The sequence below is a fragment of the Python bivittatus genome, unplaced genomic scaffold (assembly GCF_059951505.1).
Source record: "Python bivittatus isolate LINGU-HERP-01145 unplaced genomic scaffold, Pbiv_v1 ctg000850_np1212, whole genome shotgun sequence".
NCBI lineage: Eukaryota > Metazoa > Chordata > Lepidosauria > Squamata > Pythonidae > Python > Python bivittatus.
The window spans coordinates 48,198,431-48,226,250 of record NW_028277112.1 but is presented as its reverse complement, the minus strand read 5'-3'; the positions used below and the strand labels follow the sequence as shown (position 1 = coordinate 48,226,250).

The window sequence follows — 27,820 nt, the reverse complement described above, 5'->3', positions numbered from 1 at the left end:
GATTACATGTGATGTTAGTCAGAGATTATTTAATTGCTGCAGCCCATACTACTGCAAAAATAGAAAATATATTTTATGGGAAAGAAAATTAAAAAATTAAAAAGCAGCAACAGTTTCAATTAGAGGCAAAGGAGTGCTGCGTATGTTGAGATTAAAGATCTCTCCTTGCTGTCCAATATAAGGGGAAGCAAACTTTTACCTCCAATAAAAAAGAATATCTGTAGCTCAGAGCTGAACTATGGAGTTCTTGGTGCTTTCTGAGTTTGGTTGTTCGTGCCACTTGGTTGTGCCACTGATGTTATCTAGTTACCTAGTTGGGTAATGAAGCGTCTGCAAGCAAACAACCAAGCTCAGAGAGCACCAAGGACTCCACAATTTGTTACCTCATTCTTCAGGACCTTCTCTCACTCAGCTCTAAGGCAATGCAATCCCAGATTTAAGTCTGCTGTATAAAAATGAGACAAGGCTCCAGGAAACAGGGAAGGAAAAAAATTGCTGTAGCACAATATTCTTTTCTGCCTATTGTTGTCCTGTAGCCTTCCATGCATCCTAGGACTCCAATACTCCTAAACTGTAGCCGGGGTGTTCTTGGAGTTAGTACCAACAATTCCCAAAGGATCCCAGATTAGAGGAGGCTGCTCTGCATGGCAAAAGTCAAACATCTTATGGAAAGCTTAAAAAAATACCCACCAGCAAGATAGGTAAGTAAAACACAAAACATCACAAAGTCCTTAAACCAAGGAAGCCACTGCCGATAAACAACAGAAGCAATACTTCTATATCTAGAGGTTTACCTTTTTCATGATGCAACCTCTTCCTTTTGGATGGCTAAATTAGCTCACACATACGCTGTCTACTCCCATATGTATATCTTTTACATCTGCAGATAGCAATAAAATTGCCACAAACCCAGTTTATCTTAATTTTCTCAAAACTTTCACAGATATTTCATCATCACTTTGGACCGGCTGCCAAAACAGGATAAAGTAAAAAACAAAAAGAAAGTTCTATGCTGAGAAGAGATCATTGTAGCAGTAAAACAGTTCACAAAACAAGATTGCTTATTGCCTTAGATATCAGTACGAAAGTTAGCTCTGCGTCATATGTCTCAGTGAGTAAGTATTTCCCCACAGAATGGTTGGGACAACTAGCTTCACTTGCAAAAATGGGCCGTAGTTCTGATAAAAACTTAAATGCTTTCTAAAACATGGAGAACTCTTGCCAAAAACCCTCCCCCCGTCCCCAATCTTTTAATTTATATACCAGAACTAAATTGGGGAGGTTATTTATTCTGGAAGATGAGCTTATTAGCATTATTAGAATTATATAAATCAACTTAATTTTACCAAGCACTTTAAGTCAAAACAAAAGTGCCAAGCATGATATAAAAATAAGTTACTTTTTAATATAAGCATCTATGAATATTTAGCAATGCATTTGAAAATGCAGTACATGTATTTTTATTGACAGAGGCGCTTTTTGGCACAGATGAGTGCTGATTGGCTGTGACTGGCAAGAAAAGCTGTGTGACCCTTTGGCCACAGGGTGGCATCACAGAAAGACTGCTCGTATTTCTAACACAGATATCAACAAACTTGCTCACTTACAATACTGAAGGAGCCGTATGGTGAATGAATGACAGGCAGCCATTCTCGAAGTGTTAACTTACTGAACTCATCTGGTGTAGCATAGCTGCCTATCTTCCCATGCTGCATAAAGTGAGCTGTTTATCACTGTAGCAAGGAAAAGGGATTGGATCATATTTTGTTCTGAGGCTCCGGTGTAGCTCCTGGTGGATTCTCTTGACCTGACTTGGAGAGATATATTTCTGGGTTTAGCCTGACTTTTCCACACTCAGAAGCTAGAATCTGATCTTGTCTGAATGGCTCCTTAGTCTGGCCCTAAGTGCTGCTGTCTGCCAATGTGTCCTTTAGTCTCCCCTATTTATTTAGTCTCCCTCATCTACCACTTTTCATACTTAACAGCCTGATATTTTCTTTGCTTGCTCGCATTCCCATTCCAGGCTCTGCCACTGTGCAATTCAGCCCTAACTCTGCCTCCCTACCTTGAGATCAATCTGCTTCCTAAATCCAATCAAAAATTCTAGTGGACCGTTAATCCATTGTGACTCTAGTCCTAATCTGAGATTATCTATTTCCATTTTGTTCACTTGGCTACCTAAAATTAAAGATGTTGGCAAAGGTGTGTGTATTTGTAAAAAATGTTAGGATAGGTATACATGCTTTGCAGGTTCATAAAACACAGCACCAGCATGGTGTAGGGGTTGAAGTGTTGGACTAGAATTGGGGAGACCCAAGTTCAAGGCCATCCCCTCACAGCTCAACCTACCTTGCAGGGTTGTTGTTGTGGGGCAAAATTGGAGGAGGGCATGATATGTACACTTCCTGAAACTCCTAGAGGAAAGGGAGGTTATAAACCAATGAATGAATGAATGAATGAATGAATGAATGAATGAATGAATGGTCATCTTAAAGGTTAAGTGAACTTTACAAGCCTCCAAATGTTTATGTAACTCACATTAAAAAAAAAATGTCCCACATAACAATAGCCCCCCCCCCCCCGTGATTCTCCTCACTGGCTCCTGAATGCCCAATTTCCGTTCCCACTGATTTTTAAATTGTTTTATTATTTACTTCCCAAGGCATAGAAGACCTATACTTCTCAGGCATTTGCCTTGCTTTGGGTTAGCTGAATTACACTTACAAGGTGGGATGTCAAAAGTAATAGTTTTATTTCAGCCATAAAAGAAAGGAGATCGACCTTTTTCTATGTTTCATTCTTATTTTTTTCGTCTAGTTGTTTGGGAAAGAAAAAGCAGGCTACCAGGATGTTTTTCCCTGTGCAAAACTAATAAGTGATTGAAAAACAATCTGTAATCCCAGCTTCCTTTGTATGCTTTTTTGCAGATTAAAGAGAATGGATGAGTTGGGCGGGAGTGTAGGGACAACCAAAACATCACTTCAGAAAGCAACAGGAAATAACCTACTTACCCCTCATTGGCGAGTAACAGAAATCAAAAACAAGCCATTACAACATGCATACACCGAATTATTTCCATCTCCACTTCTTATTTGACAAGTAGGAAAATACGAGGAGGTGGCAGTATCAATGAATGAGTTTTAAAATATAAGTTATCATGTGTGAAAGCTCACTAGGGGATTTTAAAATTTCCTAATAGTACAGAGAATATTTGTTCAGTTTACTCTTCCTTTGCACACATACAGATTAGCCAGCCCACCAGACACTGTCATAAAAGCAAGAGAAACACGCACCTTTCACTGAGCATAGCTTGCATTCAAGAAAGGACTTACATTTTTTTAAGAGAAAGGATTTTAAAAGGACAGAAAAGTAACATTCGTTTACATAATTTATTATTTGAGACCAAATATATGACAAGCTCATCTCTATCCAAAGTGTTTTGATCTAGCCAAACCCCACCAATCAGTGTTTTATCCAACATATTGCATTTATTATATCCATTTCTTGGGCACCACCTATAGCTAAATAACTGACATTTTCTTGAACTGCTGTGGTTATCTAGTCCAGACAATTTCCAGAAAACGCTGAATCTATTCATGCTTAAAGTTTATAGTTCATTCTGACCTTAAAAAATGCCTCAGTAAAATTCCTGTTGTTATGGATTAACAAGATAAATACTATTAAAGTATCAACCAGGAGGAATGGCATTCAAAGTGAGCAAAAAAGACATTTTCTAAAACATGACAGCATGGTTACATGATTAGCATAAATTTCCAAAAGGGAAGAGAACACACAAACAATTAAATCTGCACAAACTTTGAATTTAGTTCCCATCGAAACTACAGACAGTCCTTGGTTTACAATGGCAATTGGGACCGTTGCTAAGCGATGCAGTCATAAACTGCGACATCATGTGACTGTACTGCTTAGCGAAATGTCAGCAGTCCTAGTTACTGTTTTTAAGCAAATCACTGCAGGTCGTTAAGAGAGGATATGACATGGTCACCATTTGCAACCTCCTGATGGCTTCCTCATTGACTTTGGTTCTCAGAAGTCAGCAAAGGTCGCAAATGGTGACCATGAGACCACAGGACACTGTGATGGCTAGAATTCCAAGGACCAGTCATAAGTACCACTCGTTCAGCACCATCACAAGTTTGAACAGTCGCTGAATGAGTGGTTGTAAACCGACGACTACCTGTAATGAAAGTTTAGCCATAACTAACTTGCCCTGTTAATTTTCAGGAGGACCTAAATTCAGGTTAGTTAATTTGGATCTAATGCACTGTCTTTGGGCAATAATCAGGTACTGATCATGTAACAGTGCTGTGTTTAATTTTGACCTCTGGTAATCATAGAAATATTGCCCCAATTAGAGCTAAACATAGAGCATCTTAATTGGTAAGGTTTGTCAGTAATGTGGAAATAAATGGTGTGAAAAACCTATAAAATAAATAACTGAGTGAAAGAGGACTCTGAAATACTTTTGTCCTTTAAAACAGATAACAAATCTATTACAGGTAGTCCCCCAGTTTAAGAACGAGTTCTGTTCCCAAGGTCTATTCTTAAGACGAATTTGTATGTAAGCCAGAACGGTATTATTATATAATACTGTATAAGTAATATTGTGTAATGAACTTGAACCGTTGTGTATTTAACTTGATTTATTGTATATATAACTCAAATTTTGCTACAATAGGCTCTGTTCTTAACTATGGGTCATCTGTAACCCAAGGGTTCTTAACCCAGGGACTACCTGTAATGCAAGTTGCGTATTATTTATATCTACAACTTGATTTCTTTTTTTAGCAGCATAAAAAGGATTCCCAGTCTTCTGATCAAACTTGCCTACCTTCAGTAAGGTGTTTGCCTATATAACTTTATGCATCCTAAAACAAAGAATCCATATTCACAATTCTGAAGACCCGTTTTAGCAGAAACCTACTCAGAGAAGTGTTTAAATACTTCCAGATGGAAAAGTTTTCAAGTGTCATTGGCTATACAGATGCACACAGAGACACACACATATGTACATGATCTGGAGGCTGTGTGGGGACAGAGCCAATTCCCAGTGCTGATCCCTGCTAGCCCACGCAGCAATCTGGGAACTATCAGGATAAGTGCAAGCAATATAATCAAGAGCAGCAACTGCTGTGCAAAACTCCCTTGCTACATGGGATAATCCTCCCTTTCTAGCTGTCACTTTCAATACTGAACTAAGTCAGACATGAGAAAAGCTGCTTTCTGGACAACTCTTTAGAGATCACAGTTGGTAATGGCCTTAACATACTCCCAACAATTCATGGGATGAACATGGGAAAAGAAGAAAAAAAGTCCAGACTTCTACTCAAATAGTGTAAACAGGGGATGGATCATAGTTTGAGAAGAATGTGGTAGTACTAAAACAGGGCTTCCCCAAAAACTAAAATTCAGAGACAGTCTACTAATGTTCTACAGTAGAGAACATTTCTGGGCAATTTGTTTCTCACAGGTTGATCAAAGTCTGATGAGGGCATCATTTTTTTCTGATACTCCCCCTTTTCCCCCTCTTCTGTTACCCTCTGCTTTCTGCCAAGCTGAGGCATCTATAGGGAAAGGGATTGTGGTCTTTGTGTTTCCAGAACTTGGGGTGGGAGCAACCATTTCTTGTGTTCCTGAATATTAGGTACCATCTGATACAAACAATATATAATAACACTGCACTCAGTCTGCAAATTCCATTTGGAGAATGACTTTGACCCGCTGTGGACTTCATGGATTGAACATAGGCTAATTTTTGGACTGTCTTGCTTCTTCTCTACCCTCTTTTTAAAACAGTATCTTCAATATCTTGTCTGATGAAGATTTCTGAAGAAAGACTGCTTACTCTATGGTGTGTTCATCTGTCCTAATGAAGGTATCACTCAGGTATGAATTTTACATTCTCCCTTTTAATCTCTCCCAAGCAGAAGACACAGCACTTACCTAGAGCCTAAAATTATGTCTTACAGGGGGATTTTCAAACTAGCTTGAGGGCCACAAATAGTTTTAGGACCACAGTTGTCTAACCCTGTAGAACAGTAATGATAAAGGGTGGGGGAGGATGAACACACAGAAACCTCAAAGATTCTGCTCAATTTACTGAGCATCTCAGATTAAAAACTAACATACTATCTACTAATAGTCATCTAGGCCAGGAATTTTAAGACCAGTGCGAATGTTATGCATTTATTACATTTATAGTCTGTCCTTAAACCAATGCAATCTGGGTGGATCACATTATTAAAATATTGAAAGTTTCTAAAAACTTTTTAAAAGAAAAAAAGATAAGCAATAAAATGCAATTAATAAATTGTACAGAAATCTAAAATATAGTATTCTAGTGTAGAGTGGGCAGCTGGATCAAATCAAATGCAAAACTATACAAAAAAACTATTTTAAAAATCATAAAAATTCTCCCAAAAATATGGAAGAAGAGGAACTTTTTTGCCTAGCCTGAAGAGACATTAATATTAGTGCCAAATATGTCTTCCAAGGAAGGGTATTCCATAGGCAAAGCCCCACAACTGAGGGCCTTCTACTTATACCTACCTGCTTCAGTTTACTTGACAGATACCCCAGATGGGGATCTCCAGAAGAAGACCAGAGCACTTTAGCTTGTACATAAGGGAGGAGACATCTGGAGATACTTTGGTCCCAAGCCATTCAGAGCTTTTAAAAACTAACATCAAAATCTTTGAATTGGACCCTGAAATGGACTGGCAAGCAATACAGCTTTTAGAGCACTGGTATGAAATGATTATGTCAATTCTGAACTCCTAGAGGAAACACAGGTTATAAATTAACTAACTAAATGAACAAATTGTTAACTACAAGGAGTTTCTGAAACATTTACAAAGGTAATCTTGTATCCAGAATCCAACCAGAATCTCTAATGTCTGGCTATTAGTGTCCAGCAATAATTGTAGCTGGGCAGTCTAAGATAACAAGAACTCACCTGGGCAGAGCGGCCACCCGTATCAATTTTTCTGTTTTGTTTGGATTGAGCTTTTAATTTACTAGCTCTCATCCAGTCAACTACCATGCCCAGTCACTGATTCAGGACACCCATTTGCCTTACCTGAATTAGATGGAAGGGAAAGATAAAGCTGGTGTCATCTGCATACTGATGACAATTCAGCCCACATCTTTCTATTATCTTTCCCATCAGCTTTGTGTAGATGTTAAATACCATACAGAATAATATTTATAACACATAAATAAACTTATAATGTATTAATATCTACTGCAAGGCAGCCATGTCCAGCTGGAATGAAATGGATCTAGAAAATTAGCCTTCCAACAGTATCTCCAGGTTGGTTGCAACCACTCACCCAACTTATTTCTAGGAACCATGTCCTATTTCATTCACTTCAGTTCTTCCCACTCACTTTACCAACAGTCATCCCATCTGTTAACTAGAATTTGAATTTAGCGTTAGGCATAAGTAACATCAGTAAAAACATAACCTTTAATAATGGCCAAGTCACCTACAGAAAGGTGGACAAGTATTTAATCCCGTGGCCTAATTATACCTTTCAACCATGCTTCAGGGTCGCATCGGAGTCTGAGTCCTTGGCAATGCAAATACAGCATGAAACACATTTTAATCCCTGAAAGCAAAAGTTACGAATAAATAAAGAGATTCAGTTTCACAGTACTGTGGATGATTACTATGAACCACTTATCAAACAACTTAGTACATGGAGTTTCTAAATGAAATATGAAATCTCTATGGAAGGTACACTTCAATTCAACCAGGATGAATTTTGTAGCCAGTATGCATATGAGGTCAGACTAGATAATTGTAATAGTCCCCTAACTGGTCTTAAAAGTATATGAATTTAAATTGCTTCCATACTTAATAGTCTAGAAGCAGCTAAAGAGTATCCAAATTATGGTCAGTGAATGAGACCACAAAGAGGTTTAATACCAGCTGGGGCAGATAAAATAGCAAGAGAACACATAATAAGTTTTGATCCACAGAAGGTTCTTGAAACAGAGAAGTGTATTTAAATCTTTTCCAACAGTGAATCTACCTGAGCTTTACATTGTTCAGTTTAAAGTTGGACATTTTTTTTCCAACAAAGCAAAGGAGTACATTCTTTTCTCTTCAAAATCCAGAATTAAAATAGACTTTATTGCTTGTATAGTATAGCAAGATAAAACTGTGAAAGAACTGATCTGCAAAAGGGGTAAAGCTTATCTACTAGTAGTAATCTGAGGGTAATGTTGCATTGGCAACCCAGCAGCTAGTCAGGAGCCAGCAGGTTTGTTAGGATTTGAAGGCAACAGACTCAAACTAGGGTGAATTGCCAAAACAGATTTTATTGAATTAATATTAAGAGAGTTAGCAGAGAAATATATACCAATCCACATCCATTCAGCATGCCAGGAGCCCCAAGAATAGCAGCAGATATACCCCCTGAAGCCAGTAATGTGCAGCATCCTCCCAAGACTTTGGGTCTACACCAAGGTTCAAATTGTTTTGCCATCTTTTTATACTTTTCTTAAGAAACAGGGAGAATAAACAATATCACCTGGGGATGGCCTGGTTACACATCCTATCAGGAACTCAGATATAACTTTAGACAGCGATACCACCAGCAAGGATATTTCTAGAGAAGAAAAGGTCTCTAAGCAGACAGCACCTGAAGATGGTCTGATTCTATGCCTTGGGAAGTGACCCTTTGTTTATGAGAACATTGCTCTTAGACCGGTATTGTTCCCCCTTCCCTTGGAAGGTGTTAGACTACGGAGCTGGTGTTGTTCTCCTTACCTTAACGGTTACAAGTAAAAATACAGTTACAAAGCAGCATTAACAAAACAGTGGCGTGATCCACAAAGCTCTGCTAAATAACTTCTTTCAAGCACGTACGTGGAGGAATACGCATACTGCCTCCGCCAGCTAAACAATACTTTCTGCGCTGTTACTTCTTGCACGTGTAAGGAGAAAAAGGGGTCCACACTACTAACTCCTCACCGATCTTCCATGGTGCCAATATAAATGTGGAAGCAGCAAATTCTGTCTTGCTCTTGTACAATAAATACCTAAGCAGCTCAGTGCAAAAATGGAAACACCTAATTATAGCATTAAAAACCCCTCTTATTTAATGTCTAATAAAAGTTGTTCCCTGAGTGTTTCTTCAATTGTTTTAAAACAGAACAATAATTCTGAAAAACAGCCCATCTTAAAACATGCGATCATATACTGCAAAAGTGTGAAACCAATGCAGTGAAATACAGTCCAAAATTTAGCTTTAAAAACTAAGGAAAAAATGATCAAGAAACAAAGATTTAAGTGTTAAGGACTACGAAGCCTCTTTTATTCTCAGTATATTTGTACATGAACATGGAGCCACAGAATACTCAAATCCAAAGTATCTGTGTTTAATTTAGAGAATTCTTATTGTTGATGGGTTTTGTTTAAAAAATCTACAGCATAAATATAAAGTTGTAATAGGAAAGAACAGAGTGCTCAAAGATTAGTAACCCTTTCCATCTATTTGGCCACACCTGCCACCTAATTAGAAAGGATTCTCCCTCTTAATTTTGGTAAACATAGTCATCCAATGAAGCAAAAGAGGCTCAGGACAATCAAAATGTATCTTCACACATTACATACTTAATCAATGGAATTCACTATAGCAGGATGTAATGGTGACTGCCAACCTGATCCACTTAAAAAGGTGATTAGGCAAATGTATAGGTATAAAGCTATCAGTAGCTACTTGTAATTCCTGCAGTAAAAGGTAGTTTTCTTCTTCTCTTACTAGTACCTGAAAAACATTAGGAAGAGGTTACCCTTTGCAGGCTTCTGGTAGGTAGATGTCTAGCCACTACAGGAAACAGAACGCTGGGCTAAACAAGGCTCTCCTTGCTGGTATGCTCCTAGCTATTTTTTCAAGATAATTATAGGAAATAAAAGAAAATGGCATCGAGAATATTATGTGGAGCAGTAGGATTTGACTGAACCAGATAATGCCAAAGGCTAGAAAACAGAACCCTTTCCCTCCCCCTACCTAACCGATGAAATGCAGCTCCTTCAGAGGTGCTGTTTCAAGAGCCATTGAGTAATTCATTTTAAGGCCCTGAAAGCACCTGGATCCACAGTTATATTTAAAGGCCACTGCAGACATGACATCACACAACTAGGATTGGTACCTGGTGACATATAGAAAGTTTCCAGAGTTTGGGATAAGTTGATGAATTTTGATTAGACACAGTAACAGTGGTCACAAACAGCTTACAAAGGAACACTTTAAATTAAATTACTTTTTCCATATTCCCAACTATCCATTCATATAACCTGAAAGGCTGAATTCTAGATCAGTAGCTAAACTCTCTTTGTTCATATCTTTGGTTCAAACAAACATGGATTCTTTTGCAAAACTGGTACAAACCTCAAGATAGCCACATTCAGATTCAGGAGGCGCTTACTTTGAGGCTAAAATATGCAAGTTGAAAGGTTAGGTTTAGTGATCATCCAAATTCATGATTAGTATATCTATAGCATGTGAAGAGTTGTGTAACACGAGCAGAGGGCAACATACAGCTCCTTCTAAAACCAATATCTCAAGGTAAAACATCCATACTCTTTCCTTCCCTAGACACAACATCTAGTTTATTGGCCCTTAGCTGCCATTGTCACACTCTACTCTTATACAGTCATGTTGGTCACAATTTGAACATATTCACTTATTTGAAGAACAGATTTGGTTACAAGCCTAATACACATAGGCAAAGTGTGTCTTTTAAATGCTTTTTTTATAGGAAGATGTTCCTAAAGAATAAAGAAAAGGATCTAGCAATAAACATAGCATTTTTGGACCAATAAAGGAAATGCCTCAGGGTTTCTCTCTTACCAGAAGAAGTTCAGCCTGTAATTCTTTGTAACTTTTTTCATTATCCTGGAGTCTCTCAGAGAGGTCTTTAATTACTTTCTTCTTTTCTTCTATCTCTTCGTTTAGCTGTTTGTTTATAGTCAGATGCTTCCTTTCTAACCTGAAAAGACAAACCGGCGTTTTTTGAAAGGTTTAAATATGTTATATACTCTTCTTGATGAACCAACAATATTTCTATGCTATCATTTTATTAATGTTTAAAAAAAAAGAGGAAAAAAATCTAAAGAAATGCCGAGATACCAACAGACACACATGCTGCAGCTATAAGGTGAACTGGGCACAACAGGTCAGTAGATATGGTACCATTTATCTGTTCCAGTAACCCAGAAAAGCTTCTGGGAATAATCAAATTCAGGTTATTTAAACTTGTTGCATGGCATCAAATACATTTGGCTAACTAAAATATAGAATCTGAAATAATAAACTGTTCATGTTCTTTGTTCATTTCATGTTCTTTACAATGAATACATTTCAAAATAACACGAGAACATTTAATCCAATTGTAGGGACCCAAACTTCTAAACTATGAAGTGGGGATTGAGAAAGAGCTTACAGGCTCATGTACTATTGTCTACACATCAAGTGTGCAAATTCAATACTGCTTTCCCAGGTTTTGCTAAAGTTACAACTACAATGAAAGCGCCGTAGAGTCTGTACAATAGGGCAGGTCTCTCTCTTTCTCTTTCAGTGGATTTAGAGTGGGTTTCACCAACAGAGAGATCTCGTGGCACATTTTGTTCCTAGCTATTGTGGCAAACTCTGCTGCTGGTGCTTCTCCAATATCAGAACAATGTTGAAAAAAATAGAATTTTGTTTAAAGAATAAGAAGCATAACCAGCTTTGCTTTCCTTCTGCACTACCAACCTGAATCCAACCAAATTTTATGTTCTTCCAGTGAAAACATTCACACAGACATGCACAGACATACACTTGTGGAATTGCTTTGATGTATTTCAGCAGTGAAATGCCATGGATATTCTGACAAAAAGACAGCAATCATTTGGAGTATAAAGGAGAATTTTTACGGGATTTTTTTTCCAATTCTACTGCAATATACATACCCATCACCCATCGCTTAGTGAATATTCAATAATATTGTAATTCTGGATTAAGATACTGTAAATTATGAACAGATCCACATAGAAATCTAAAAGATTCAATAAATCATATTTTGTTTGAAGCTTGAAATCAACATCCTGGAAAAGAACAATCTGATCAATAATTAATGAGTGATGTAAGAAAAACTGGTTGTTGATATTACATATGAAATATTTTAGTTAGGCTATTTGTAAGAAGAATAAAATAATATGGAGGAAATTTGTGGTATCTTTTTAATACTGGATATGTTAAAGAGAGAATGCTTTAAGATGATTTCTACTGTAAGTGTGAAGCTATTTTTTTCAAATCAAGGAAAATTCAGGAAGATTTACTCAATATGTTATTTAATGCACATTACTGCACTTTTTATTTTTATTTTATTTTCTATGTTTCCCAATTCTGAATTAGCTCAGTCCTGCTCTAACTCTTCCTACAAGCAGGAGGAGGAACTAGAATCTGTTCTAATATTCCTAAGCAAGCCAGGGAACAGGCAGGCAGGCAGGCAACTTTTTAATACTGGCTTGTCTTGAGTTCGCATTTTGCACATTATACTAAACCAGGAGTAGCCAACTAACCAACCTTTTCAGGATGAAAATTTTATTACCAGGGGCAAAAAAAAAAAAAAATCCCTTCTCACCCCTATGGGTGGTGTGTGTCTTCCTCAGTCTCGGGTCCTCTACCAGAGGCCTGGGAGTTTGAGGGTTCTGCGCAGTATCTGAGCTGTTCCTAGCACTGCCCTCTTCTGGACAGGGAGCTCTGATGTTGCTCCTGGGATCTGTTGGAGCCATTCTCCCAGCTTAGGAGTCACGGCCCCGAGTGCTCCTACCACCACTGGGACCACTTTGGCCTTCACTTTCCACATCCTCTCTAGTTCCTCCTTCAGGCCCTGGTGCTTCTCCAGCGTCTCACACTTCTTCTTCCTGATGTTGCTGTCACTTGGCACTGATACATCTATCACCACCACTGCATTCTGGTCCTTTTCTACCATGATGTCTGGTTGACTGGCCAGTACTTTCCTGTCCGTCTGGATCTGGAAATCCCACAGGATCTTGGCCCTGTTATTCTCCATGACCTTCTGTGGAATCCCCCATCTGGACCTGGGAGGGTCTAGCCTACACACTGTGCAGATGTTCCTGTACACAATAACAGCTACTTGGTTATACCATTCAGTGTATGCTGTTCCTGCCTGCATTTTACACCCTGCCACTATGTGTTGGACTGTCTCCGAGGCCTCTCTGCAGAGTCTGTACCTTGGGTCCTGTCTAGTGTGATAGACCCTGCTTCTATGGATCTGGTGCTTAGTGCCTATTCTTGTGCTGCTGTGATCAAGCGCCTCAGTGCTATCTTTTAGTCCAGCCCTTTCCAGCCACTGGTAGGATTCCCCAATGCCAGCCACCCCAGCTATCTGTCAATGGTACATCCCATGCAGGGGCTTGTCTTGTCATGGCACTTCCTCTGCTTGAACTTCCTCCCATGTTTGCTGCTGCCTCAGGCATTCTCTCAGGAGCTCAGCTTTGGGTGCCATCTTACTGATGTTCTCCAGGATGCTCAGGACAGTGGCTTTGACACTCACCAGACCCTGCCCGCCCTCTTTCCAGCTGGTGTACAATCTGTGGTGGACTTGTGGTGGAAACCTCCGTACACTGTGAGAAGCTTCCGAGTCTTCACATTGGCAGCCTCCATGTCCTCCTTTGGCCAGTTCACTATACCGGCAGGGTATCTGATGACTGACAGGGTGTACGTGTTGATGGGGTGTATCTTATTCTTCCTATTGAGCTGGCTCTTCAGGACTTACCTTATCCTTTGGTGGTACTTGAATATTGCTGTCTTCCTTGCCTCCTCATCGTGGTTCCCATGTGATTGTGGGATACCAAGGTACTTATAGCTGGTCTGTATGTCTGCTATGTGGCCTGCTGCTTCCACCACATCAGTCTTAACTACCTTCCCTCTCTTTACTACCATCCAGCCACACTTCTCCAGTTCAAATGACATCCCAATGTCCTCACTGTAGATTCATGTCAGGTGGATCAGTGAGTTGTCTCATTCACTCCTAGCATTAAATCTTCTTGTCATCCATGTAGAGAAGGTGGCTGATGGTAGTTCCACTCTTGCACTTGTATCTGTATCCAGTTCTTGTGATTATCTGGCTGAGAGGGTTCAAGCCTATGCAGAACAACAGTGGGAACAGTGCATCACCTTGGTATATGCTGCACTTGATGGCCACTGGTGCAAGCTGTCTTGAGTTGACTTTCACTGTTGTCTTCCACAGTCCCATTGAGTTATTGAGAAAGGTCCTTAGCGTCCTGTTGACTTTGTTTAGCACCAGGCATTCACAGATCCATGGGTGTGGGATTGAGTCGTGGGCTTTCCTGTGGTCAATCCAGGTTATGCTCAGATTAGTCTGTCTAGTTCTTGAGTCTTGGACAACTGCTCTATCTATGAGTAACTGGTGTTTTGAGCCTCTGGTGTTGCTCCCAATGCCTTCTGAGCTGTGCTCATGTACTGGCCCACACAGTCCTGTAGCTTGGCGGCTATGATGACTGACAGGATTTTCCATGTTGTGGGGAGGCAGGTTATTGGCTGGTAGTTGGATGTATTGCTATTCTCTTGTGAGGGTCTTTCATGATCAGCACTGTCCTTTGTGTTAGCCAGTCTGGGTGGGAGCCTGCTGCTAGCAGCCTGGTTCATCTGTGCTGCTAAGCATTCATGCACTGCTGTTAGTTTCTTCAGCCAGTAGGTGTGGATCATGTCCAGGCCAGGTGCTGTCCAGCTTTTCATGTTCTCGACCCGCTGTTGGATGTCTGCTATGTGATCGTGACTGATTCCTGTTCTGGAAGATTGCTGTGGTCTGCTCTCAGGTCCTGCAGCCACTTTGCACTGGTGTTATGTCTTTTCTTTCTCCCATATGTTCTTCCAATACTGTTTTTAATACTGGCTTGTCTTGAGTTCTCATTTTGCACATTATATTAAACCAGGAGTAGCCAATTAACCAACCTTTTCAGGATGAGAGTTTTACTACCAGGAAGATAGATAGATAGATAGATAGATAGATAGATAGATAGATAGATAGATAGATAGATAGATAGATAGATAGATATTGTTGCATATTTTCAAACATTAAATTTGACTAATATTTAATGCTTTCAGGGCGTGACTACAAAAGGCACTCCAAGGGGTACATAAGCTTTGGATCATTTTCCTCAATAAATAAATGAACAAGTATAATATTGTTGACTCATTTGTTTAACTGGGTCCTCTTTATATAGTTTTAGGACTTGTGTTGAGAATAGATCGTGTTTTAGGTCACCTTTATGCAGGAATATTGAACATTCAAAAGGATTTACAAACTTTTAAGCACCACTGTACTCCATTAAGCACCAAGCAATGTCAGAGTTAAACCGAAACACTTGGCAAAAGATTGCAGCCTAAGTTTTTAAAGGGATTCATAGGTACAGAATTCTTCTAGGACTGTAAAAATGACCACATAAAAGCCAAATCACACAGCAAGTCAATTAATTCCGTATCACATTCACCCGCTAACAGTTATCATCTGTCTGTGCTATGTGACAATAGGGGTAGATGAGTATTTCATTGACTGTGTGAGTCTTTCATCTAAAGAAATACCACTTCTCAGTCAGGAAAGGAGCCACTCACATGTTGAGTTTTTCCAAGCTGTCATGAGCACTACGCTTCTCTCGCTCATAGGCATTTTCTACCTCTCTAAATTTGCCTTTGAACATTTCCAAGTCAGATATTGCTTCTGCCTGGCTGGCCTTCTCCACTTGCAAAGCTCCTTCAAGGTCTCGAATTCGTAACTGCAAAATGACAGGAAACAACAATCAGGACTATAAGAGGCTGCGGGGCTTTGCTCTACATCAGACTGAAGTGAGGCAAGACAAAACAGGCAAGCAGAATAATTCTACACATATAGATGGGAGTTTATATGCATAATGCCAGGGTAAGTGTACCTTTCCACCCACCCTATAATCATAGTTAGGTAAAAGAAATATTGGCTATGATGAACTCAGATTAATGTTGACAGGCAATCACAATGTGGTTAAAGGCATAGGTGAATTCAGGGTCATGTGCAAACTTCTCCAGTCCTACTTGTCCAATCAGAATGAGCTTTTGCTGCCCTTAACCATGACTCTGCTGGAACATGATCCATTGAAAAATCAAAGCACTGATGCACATAAACAAAACTGCAAATGATTCAAAGATTCCAAAGGAATCATTTAGATCCCACAGATTCTAAATGAAAAAAAAAAATGAGAAAACTGATGGAAAAAAAGTATCAGCATTATTTTGCTTTCTACTCAGGAAATATATATCTTTCTAGGTATCACTGGATAAACAGTACACAAATGATTTCCCATTAGACTTTAGGTTAGTGTTTTGTACACTGTTCTGGTTTTTCGCAGCAGGGCAAACCATGATATAAATGATTTAGGACACGGTTTTAAGCACATTTTTTCATAGGGCCTTGGTCCAGAATTTGACAGAGAACTGAGAAAGCATGTACAATCAACATGGCAGGCTTCTAAGATTTACTTGCTCAGAAACATATACATTTCATGACTAAAATAAATGGGAAAGTGACACTGTATCCTTTTGCCCTAACATTTGTAATTCATAATCCATCGAGAGGCACTCTTTTGCCATTTTCTCCAGATCAGCCTTAAGAATCAGTTCAGTTCCTAGACTTGAAAGTAGGGTATGCAGCTAGTTATAGAACTTGAATTATGAGAATTCTGCTTCAGGATGAATTCTGGTATCATCAGGGGAAGACAGAGAGATACATGCTGAAAATGGTGAGAAACACGGTCCTACAGCCTGCTCCAATCTCTATTTATCATCCTTGAATCATATTTTACAGATTTAACCTTAGGAGCAATAACTGTTCATCCAGTCCAGTATGATGACCAGTGATGCTGCACCAATTTATGAACCAACCCAGGGTGTTTAAACTTCACTATACCCTGCCCACTGAAACATAAAACCCTCCGGATGCCCAGCATGTTCTATTTTGTTAATTACTTGGTTACAAAGCAATTGTCAAAATACCTTCAAGGAATTTTCTCTAAAGATGGCTAAATTTCATATACAAAAACATAAAATTAAATGTAAAATAATTAACATGTGCTAACAATCCAGGTGCAAAAAGAGCTTGAGATGCATTTATCAGTTCCATATGGTGCCTTTCTCCAATTTACCTGAATTATTTCAGAATTGAATTTTGATTCCAGATGTGCCGCCCTCTCTGCCTCAATGTTTTCCTCCAGTTTTTTTATTCTGGCCATAGCTAGCTTTAAAAAAAAGTTAATAAGAGGTTAGCCATGCACACATCTCAAGTGCTTCTCTAAACTCTCAGCTTAAACGTACTAATATCAAGCCAAACTTTGTTCAACTGCATTGGCTCCTAACTAGTTCCAGACTGATCATGAAGTTTATCTTGTTCTGTGAAGTTTTACAAGGGCCATATTCAGCATATCTAACAGATCTTCTTCTCATACATAAGTAGCCAGATATTTGTTTCACAAAAACTTTATAGCCTGAAGCGAGGTATTCTTGGTGGGCGGTGCCACAGTTGTAGAATACTCAGAAGTCAATATCATACAGATATGCTGCTCATAAAAGCCTTTTAATCTAATCCATTTGAAAAGGCAGTTAAGGATTCCTTATTTTGCCTAACTTTGGCCTCTAGATCACCACCTAGATACTTTCTCTACTGTTGCCAGGTTTTGAAATCTCTCAATTTTTTAATATAAATTCTTAGGGTTTAATTAACAGCTGTGCAAAACTATTCAGAGACATTTCAGAGAACCAGTAAAATTCCCCCTGAAATCCACTGCTTGAAGCACACTTCACTTCAGCAGCAATCATGGTCAAGGTATCAATTATCCTTGAACCCATATGCTCATGACATGGAGTGGCCCTTGTGGTAGCTGCCCTGACCCTTGAGAGGATGTTACTTTCAGGTCCTTTAAATCATAGGAGAACTGCTTCCACAAAATACCCCTCTAAATGATTTTACACAGCCTTAATAATGAATCCGTATTGGATTCATTCAACCACTCATTCAGTGACCATTCAAAGTTACAACAGCACTGAATGAGGGGGACTCACAATCGGTCCTCTTAGTCACAGCAGTCATAGCATCCCCACAGTCACATGATCACAACTTGGTTGCTCAGCACACAGCCCACAATTATGATGTTGCAGCATCCCGCGGTCATGTGATCACCATTTGCAACTTTCACTGCCAGCTTCCAACAAACAGTCAATGGGGAAACCTGCAAGAAGTCACAAATGGCAATCACATGACTGTGGGACACTGCAACCATGTGGGATTCGCCTAACAACGGCAACTGGGACTGCCACAACTGCCGTTGTAAGTTGGCGCGGTCATGTGATGTCGCACTTTATGACCATGTTGCTTAGCGACGGAGTTGCTGGTCCCAATTACTATGTTAAGCGAGGACTACCTGTACTCTTGTAGAAAGTCAAACAGATAAATAAACAAATGAGCTAATGAATGAATGAAGAAACTTTGTCATTATTTTACTACAAAATCTACATCTGCAGAGTAAATTGCTTAAAAATTTATTCCTAATTTTTTTAAAAAAGATTCTCTGTCTCTTCTAACAAAACAAGTAAACTATTGACACTGATAATATCCACACTAGTTAAACATACTCATCCAAACACATTAAGGCCCATTACTTCCAAGCACATTAAGCTCCTAATGGCACCAGCAACATCAATGCCACTGGTACCATCAATATTTCTAGGAAGTCATTGGAAGAAAACAAAGACTTACCTATAAAGTCAATGCAGAATTTATTTGGCAGCATGTGTTAATTTCAATAAAAAGAAGCTCTGGAAGCCAGACGGGCTATTTCTATTTACAGCACATTTCACTTATAGGATTTTGGCAGATAATAAATCAAGTTGTGGACTACAGTTCCAGATAACTGAGCTGGTAGCCTCTTAATTCATAAAACATAATAACCTAATAATTTATTCAGACTATAAATTCATATCTCCCACCCCATAAACTTTTAAAATATTTTCTTCATCCCATACTTGGGATCACTTTTATTTATTAAGTCCATATGTAATAAAGCTATGGGACAAAACCAAAAAAGAAAAGGAAAAAAAATTAAGCCAAGAGAGTGTGAAAATCTGGCTTTATACCAAGAAATGCAATTGCATATCAGCAGTTTTCTGGTTCTAACAGGGATAAGAGACCTGAAACTGTTTAGGCTGAAAAAATGTCAAACTGAGGAATCAAGGATACAGAGATTACTGTTACATTTTCTACAATTGATCTTTAAAACCACCAGAGGGCAGTAAAGGAACACTAACACTAAAGCAACATTTCCTTTTGGCAACGGATTGACCTGTGCTTTGTTTAAAAACACCTTAATTACCTACAAGGAAAACAACTCAGTGTTTAAAATAATACCCAGTGCTCGGATTATCCTCTTCTCAGAAAATGCAGAGGACCTTCCCACTCTAAACATAAGGTTGGGGGAGAACTAATATCTCAAACTGCTAGGATTTTTATTTAATGCCTTTGTTAATCTTTTCCACTCCTCATCAAAACCACAAGCCATTTAATTTCATCTCCTTCGTAATTCCAGGCTATAAAGTTTTTTCTAATTCAACATTAGCATAATAAGAAAGGGTTTGTTTGTTTGTTTTAAATTATTGTTGCTCTTTTGTTTGAACTATTGCTTGGCTGTAGACAGGCCATGGCAAACAAGGTGCTCATTAAAGCTCTCTGGGGACTCTGTAAATTATTTCCAAACAGACCTTTGGAGCAACCCCTTTTCTTTGTGTCCTAAGAAATAAAAGATGTTATAACAGCACAGTGATGATTCGGGGTGGATCTTATCTCTCTATCTACCCTCCCTATTTTATTCCTGGCACTCTTCCCCAACCTGGCACACTCTGGAGGTATGGAATTATAATTTTCATTGATTGTGGCTAATGGGGGCTGCTATCTGAAAGGCATCAACCAACAGCATCCATTCAGATGGCAAATGGGTACCACTTCTTTGTGCCCCTCTTTGCCATTTTATTGAATATATCTGTATCTATATCTATCATGTCATCCAGCTGGCTTTGTTGCTAAGGTGGGACTAGAATTCACGGTCTCCTGGTTTCTAGTCTGACGCCTTAATCACTGCACAATAACCTCTGAAATAAAATCCCTTCTTTAAAAATTATCAGTACAAGGATATATCAGGATGAAGCCAAGTATTTATAGAATATAACACAATGCAAAACAGAACATGAGCTGACAAAATCTACTTTCATGTCACTGGAAATTTCTGGCCAAAGTCCATAGCCTCTTACAGGGATTTATAAACTGATTACACTAAAGCTGTGCAAACAAGAGAAAAACCTCCTTTATTTTACTTGAATTACGGAAGAAACTGGTTTTTAAAACATTTTCCTTTCCTTTTGGCCTTTCACTGGTATTTCCAAGGCCTTACCCTATTACCTTTAGTCCAAAGAGCCTTGACAATCTCTCCTTGTTATTAACAGCTCCTTTCCAATGAAATGAAACAAACCCCAGGAACAGAAGGATACGTAACTATCAGATACCAACATCATTTTTCGGTGAAGTTCTTACCTCAAGTTCTTTTTTAAGTCGAGTCTCTCGTTCAGCACCAAACTCGAGTTCGCTGGCCTGTCGCCTCAAGGCCTCTGAGCAGCCACTATGTTCCAGTTCTAGTTCCTGTACTTTTTTGTGAACGTTCTGCACTGTGCTGGTGCTTTCCTGGTGGAACAGTAATAATTAGTTCTGATTTCAGCATTTTCCCCAAAGAGAAAGATTCCAAGACAATTACTCTTGGTCTTTAAGTATGGGAGTAGGACCAAGAGTCCTCAAACAGTTCAGAATTAATTGGCACATTTGTCCATATAAGGGTCCCCATTATTGTTTCCTACATAGTAGCCCCAAGCACCATTACTTAGATCAATAAGGCTTCTGGGTAAACATACTTTAGATTGTTTCTATAATACCTAAGGAACTTCCATTTACTTATACTTATGAAATCTAGAGGGCCACATTGTCATTTTAAGTGTTTCAATTTCAGATTTGTCACAGGCTTACATAATACAATACTTCTAGGTAAAAATAACAGGGCTAAAAATTATTCTATCCACAATACAGTGTTGTTGTTCTTTATTTATTCCTTTCTTTTATATTCCACCTTTCTGCCACAGGCCTCAAACCAGTGCTTCTGTTTCCCACCCACCCAATGTTTGCCACTCAGCATAAGTGCCAGTTTGCACTGAGTCCACGACTAGCCCACAATTACCCAGAGAATGTCATGTTTCAATGGGGATTTGCATCCGGATACCTCCACAACAAATCCTACATTTTAATCGTTACTCCTTGCTGACTCCCTTCATTTCCTTACAACTGACACCCACACGCAGTCATCCAGCCTGTATGATCAAACGTGCTTAATTTAAAACTTGTAGTCCCAAGGGCCTTCAAAAAGCTATCACCACACAGTGGTTTTTATTGTTGCAGAAGATGAAAACAAGAGCAATCATCTTAGCTGCACTTAGTTAACCTAAAATTCAATCCATTTTTGCTTTTGACCTTGTCTCACCCTTTCTGTTGCTTGATTCAGCCCATTTTTAGAGAGCTGCCCCAGCACCACGCTCAGCCAAATTTACCCCTTAGCTTGAAAGAGGGTGTGCTCTCCTACATTACAGAGTGCAGCCTGTCCTCCAGTACAGAGGAAGTAAAACTTTTATAAAAGTCAGCTGCAAAACTTGGATGAGATGTTTTGACTTTAGGCTTTGTTTTCAGTAAATAGCTCATCAACTGATGACACTGTGTGCTTCTCTGCCTCAGTTTTTATACATGATGGCATTGGTGACAAGGAGGAAAGAAGGAGAATATAATGGTGCAAAGGAAGTTCAATCCAGAAGTCATTCAACAGTGCTGTGGTTTAGCCACTGAAAAACACAATCAAAAAGGGCTTCACTATGAAAATTAAAAGCAAAAGTCTTGAGACCATGGATTTTCAGATCTGCAACTTCTTATTGCAATGCATTAAATCAATTCAGAAAAGGGAACACGGCAGGTTGGTTATTAGTCTGCCTGAGCACTCCACACACTCTTTTGCTACATCAGTCAAAACGATCTCAGTGGGGCATGTATTTACTGCCACTGCTTAACTGCCCAACACAATGCTTTCTCCATCATTAATTTCTAAGCTTCTTGGTCTTGTTTTAGCACAGATGTATACAACTCCTCTGTGAGTGGGGAAAAGATATATAATTAGCTTGTTTGCCTGATAAGAATTCAGCAGCAAGATCAGGGTATTTAAAGCTACACTTAAAACTAGTAATTTCGTTTTCCCTGAAGCATTGTTTGCAGTCTTAATCCCAGAATCCAGGCCAATGAAGGAAAGGTGATTGTGGAGTCACAGCTCACAAAAATCAGACTATTCAAAGACAAAATTAGAGCTAGCTCTGCAGCTTTACAGTAGAACTACTAGCCTTCTAATCCAATCGTTATGACAGCTTGATGTATTAGACCAAGGCAGCACGATCCCTGCTGGTTAGCCTAACTGTAGGATGCCTTCTAATATTTTTAAAAAAAAAGTCCAATCTAACCATCTTTATTCATATACTATCCAAAACCAAGTTGGATTGAACCGCCTTATTTCATCACGCACCAAGTATCAACAGCCACTTCATACATTCTCCTTCTAACTGAATCCGGCCAGGCCCCTCTCCTCCTGAACCCTAGGAGATAACCCTTACATCTACACATCACTCAAAACCATGATTTAATACTAATCATAATATATGGCTGGATTCCCACATAACGTAAAACCAAACAAACTACTGTAATAATTTAGCTCAGTGGGCAAAGTTAGACCTTTCCCCACATACATCTAACCCAGCATGAATTTCCTGTGGCAACTGCCTTTTTCTCCTGCCATTTGGTTGGTGCAATCAATTAAGCACCTATTGGCCACTTCAGAAAAGTGTAGACCCAACTCTACCCCTTTGGTCTCTGGGCTCTGTCTTTCAGGGCTGTTCTGCTTTGACAGCACAAGCATCTGGTTCTTTCAAAACGGGCTCTCCCCTTTCTCCTCAGCTCAGAAACATTGATCAACCTGATCGGCAGTTTACCAGTGGGGGTAGGGGCCGCAAAGGGGAGGGAGGGAGGGAGGGAGGGAGCTGACTTACTCTCTGCTACCTCAGTGCAACAGAGCCTGTCAGCTGTTATGGGCTGCACTGTTCTTCAGTGGTTCCACTCTTCCTTTAGCAGGCAGTTCCAGTTGGTGGTGGTGTAGGAGTGGTCAGCCCTGTGGCCATTCCAGTGTGGAGAGCCCTGGGATTCAGTCTTCTCCCCCCATGCTTTTCAGCATCTCCATGATTCCACCAGGTGAGGTAATCTGTTGGTTTGGATGCACTTGATATCCAACTGCACATCACCACCTCAGGCCCGGCTAGGAATACTGTTCAGGTCTTGACTCAGTATTTGAAGGCTGAGCTTGAACCCAAGAAAGACAAGTTATTTCTCATAGTTCTCTCTCAGCCCAAATGGTGTCTCTTGAGGGAGAGGCACTACCCCTGAGAAGGTAGGTCTGTTGTTTAGGGATCTTTATGGATTCATAGTTACTACTAGATGGAAAGGGAGAGGTTTTGGTCAAGAGGGCATCTGCCCAGCTGCATTTGGTGCACCAGCTGAAGCCCTATCCAGAGCAGAAAGTTCTTGCAACAGTGATTCACCTCTTTATTACTACTCACATTGACAATTACAATGTCCTCCTCATGGGGCTGCCTTTGAAGACCACCCAGAAACTGCAATTGGTACATAATGCAGTAGCTAATGTGTTACCAGGCACTCATCATCATGAGCATAATACATCTGTACTGAGAGCCCTACATTTGTTACCAATAGATTCTCACATGCAATTCAAAATGCTTGTTTTGACCTGTAAAGTTCTTTATGTGGGTTAGCACCTAAGCTGCTAAAGGATTGCCTTCTCCAACTGGGATCAATTTACCTAATACAATCACCCTGGGAGAAGCTGCCTGTTGTTCCCATCTCCATGAGGTGAGGGAGACAGAAGCCTACAGTTTTTTAGTTGTGGTTGTGCTTGTTTTGTGGTTTAGTCTCACTTGAGGTTTGCCTAGTCTCACCTTTATTTGTGGGTTGGAACGCCTAACAGGCGCTGGCAAAGTGGAGGAAGAAACAGGATTGTTGTAAAAGATACACCTGAGCCCAGGGGCGGGGGAAGCATGAAAAAGAGACCCAGAGCAACTATGCCTTAATTATGCTAGGTATAAGTTGAGCTGAAGAATTCTGTTATATTATCCTACTAGCAATAAAGACCTTTCCAGACATCCAAGTGATTCTTCTTTCCTTAGTTTGCTTGCCATGCAGGACTTAACAGTTGCTTTCTGGCAACAAACTGAGCCAGAGCTTTTCCAGCAAGCATTTGGGGTTTAATTAGAACAATATATCTGCTGTTTAATGGTTATTGGCATATTTTACTAATAAAAATGCACTGATTAGTTTTTACTATGGATGCTTTAGTATATGTTGGTTTCATAGTGATGGTTTCTGAAGTAAACTGCCAGAAGCCCATTGTGAATGTGTCAATATACAAATGCTATAAATAAATATGTAGATTTTGTATGGTATAAATAAAAATAAAATATACTGTATACAACAGATGGATTTAAAATGGGGTAGAAGGAAGTTAATTCCATGACCCACAGTCTCTTGAGCTCACGTAGGAGATGCCTTCACACTGTATTAATGGGTGTAGCAAATACTTGTTTTTATACAGATACCATCAACTGCATTTAAACCAAAGGTTAGTTCTGCAGCCTTTTTTAGAAAAATTATATTCTATTTTGATGGCTGGTGTGGGTCTTCCGGGCTGTGTGGCCGTGTTCTGGAAGTTTTTGTTTTGGAAACAAACGTTTTGGAAACAAAACTTCCAGAACACGGCCACACAGCCCGGAAGACCCACACCAGCCATTGTATTCCAGCCGTGAAAGCCTTCGACAATATATTCTATTTTGTTGCAATTTTATGTTAGTTTCAGTAGAAAAGATGTATGGGACTTCTAGCAGTCAAGGATTATAGTACACCACGTTTTGACTGCATGTCAAAGGCCATACTTGCAAAGTAGGTGGCACCAGAGCCTGTTCTGGGAGGTGATTTGAGAATTTTAAGCAATGAAATTGATGCAGATTTTGCCACTTAAAAGGTCAAGTCATCAAAATTGTAGATGGGAGGGCCAAATATTGAGGCTCATCTAAACTGGGAGTGACAAACAGCTCCCGTAGAGCAAAGTACCCTGACACTAGTCAGATAGGTAACAAAACATATTTTCTTAAATTTCTGAAATAGCAATTAAGAATGGAAGTATAGGTTAAAGTAATAACTACCAAATTAAATTTGCGGATACATTAAGAAATGGAAGAGAAGAATCAGTCACAATATATGCTTGGTAGCGCATGCAAAGCTGATCATATATCTGCTTAATAAGCCAAGGTATAAATGATACATTGCTATTCCCTTTATGCAGGAGCAAGCCAATTTCATCCAAATCAGAAAACTATGATTTACGGTTTTAACAAACCGACGTATTATGCAAACAATAGGTTCATAGCATTCTAAAACCATTAAATCATAGCTTTCCAGTTCGGATGAAATAAGCTGTGTTTTACTTATGCAAAGGCAAAAAAAAGAAGAAGGGATTACTTGTGCTCCCAAAAGATTTATTGATATTTCAGCTTATTAAAGCAAGTCATGATCCTTGAAATGTGACTATTATATGACACTGTTATATTAGAATAGCATTTGAAAGCAGAGCAAGTATATAAAATGTAAGTTATTTCTTACAATCCAGCCTCATCATGTGAAAGGAGTTTGATTTCAATAGTTTATTCTCACAACTCCAATGGAATCCAAATAGGGCTATATGTGTCTAAGTACAGATCCCTCTGTACTATACTGCTTTCAAGTAAACTTGAAAGTATACCATGCAATATTGTGCTATTAGCCACAAGATGATGCTGTTGTATTTGTTACAGAAACTCCAATCTTCTTTTAGAAAGAAAGCAGAATGCTTCACATTCTTTAACGTGAATGCTTCAAAAGCCCCATAGGTACGTTTCCCTCTGCTAAAAACTCTTCAAAAGGCTTATGGCTGCATTTCTCTTTGTTACAGACAATAATTCCAATTCAATTTTCACAGATACTTCTAAAATAATTGAATAATAGTTTGCAAGCCATAGCTTACATCTGTTTTAAAGGACTTATTTAAGGGACCACATCTTCCATTTCAAAGCTGCAATTTGATTGCTCACAAGTAACAGAAGGGAAAATCATATCATAAAAACAGTATCAAGCACACACCAAATTTACCTAAAAATATGAATAATGCTAAGAAATGTACACGGAAAGAGGAGAGGATGCCCAGTAGCAAGGTGGCTATATTTTATTACAGTGGAAATAGATGCAATGTTGGTAGACCTGAATGACCAGGATGAAGACAGATTGTCCTAGAGGAGGTTGATCTATGTGGATGCTAAGAATTGACACCCAACATAATCAGATCAAATCAATACCCCCAAATAAGATTAGATATGTATTTATGAACACACACACACACACTAATAGATACTTAAATCAGTATCCAATTAAGAAAAGAGTAAGAAATCTATGGCTATTCAGAAGCTACTGAATTAGAACTCCTTGCACACTTCAACTTGGCTATGCTAGGCTGTAACTATAATTCAACATTACAGCAGCAACACATTGCCCACTTCTGGAACCCGTTAGTGAAGAACTTTATATCCTTATAACTTGAATATAATACATTATAAGGATACAAAGCTCTTCACTAATAATTTCTTAGGGTATTTTCTCATTTTAAGTTTTATCCATGCTACTGGCTACTAGCTTTTATTTATCTTATCTTATCTTATCTTATTTATTTATTTATTTATTTTTATTTATCTTCTTTAAATCCTTTTTTGCCACTATCATTTCACAATACATTTGATTTTCAAATAAACACAATTGTTGCAAGAACATCAGTATTTTGGCTTTCCATACCCTTGTTTTCATTGTTCTCTGTAAATTAGAAGAGATTTTGCTTAACACCTTTTTAACAGTCAATTACTTCGAAAAAAAATCTCATCAGACTTTCAGTTAACTACACATCTTCTATACTATAGTATACAGAGGAATCTGATTACCAACATTTACATTTCCACCATAGGAAACAATGAAGACAAATAGGGGAAAATAGTGAAAATCACACTGATTTAATAAAGTTTTCCTCACAGTATCTAAGACTATAAATAAATACAAACACCACTACTTGAACATTACTCACTTTCTTCTCTCCACTTCCCTCTTTCTTGTTAATTGGCATTGTTATAAATCCTGCCCTTATGAAGAACTCTGGAGTAGTTGAAAGTTTGTACTCTATTTTCTAAATGCAAATGGACCTAAAATGGATTTTGGAACAGATCTGGAACTATCAGAACAAAAATATGGAGGCAAAAGAGCTGAACATACAGATCAGCCTTTCCCAACGCTTCAGATATATTGGATGACATTTCTTAAGTTTGCAACTTGCGTGGCTAGGGTGTGATAGCTGGTAGTTAGTTTGGGGAGTTATAGTCTGACCAGTCTGAATACATCAGACTTATATGTTAAACTATATAATTTATTTTAGATTAAAACCATTTTACAGACCAACAAAAATATCTTAGTACCAATG

At 38.8% G+C, this 27,820-nt stretch overlaps 1 protein-coding gene across 4 annotated transcripts in view; it reads right to left on the bottom strand.

Moving 5' to 3' along the window:
- Positions 1–27,820, bottom strand: part of CCDC171 (coiled-coil domain containing 171) — a 184,814-nt gene that overhangs the window by 141,131 nt on the left and 15,863 nt on the right. For all 4 annotated transcript variants that reach the window (XM_025166216.2, XM_088129964.1, XM_088129965.1 and 1 more), the window contains 4 exons: positions 20,665–20,811; positions 17,234–17,326; positions 15,675–15,835; positions 10,884–11,022 (listed from right to left, as the gene is read on the bottom strand). In XM_025166216.2, coding sequence (XP_025021984.1) covers positions 10,884–11,022; positions 15,675–15,835; positions 17,234–17,326; positions 20,665–20,811 — 540 coding nt within the window. The remainder of the gene's footprint in view (positions 1–10,883; positions 11,023–15,674; positions 15,836–17,233; positions 17,327–20,664; positions 20,812–27,820) is intronic.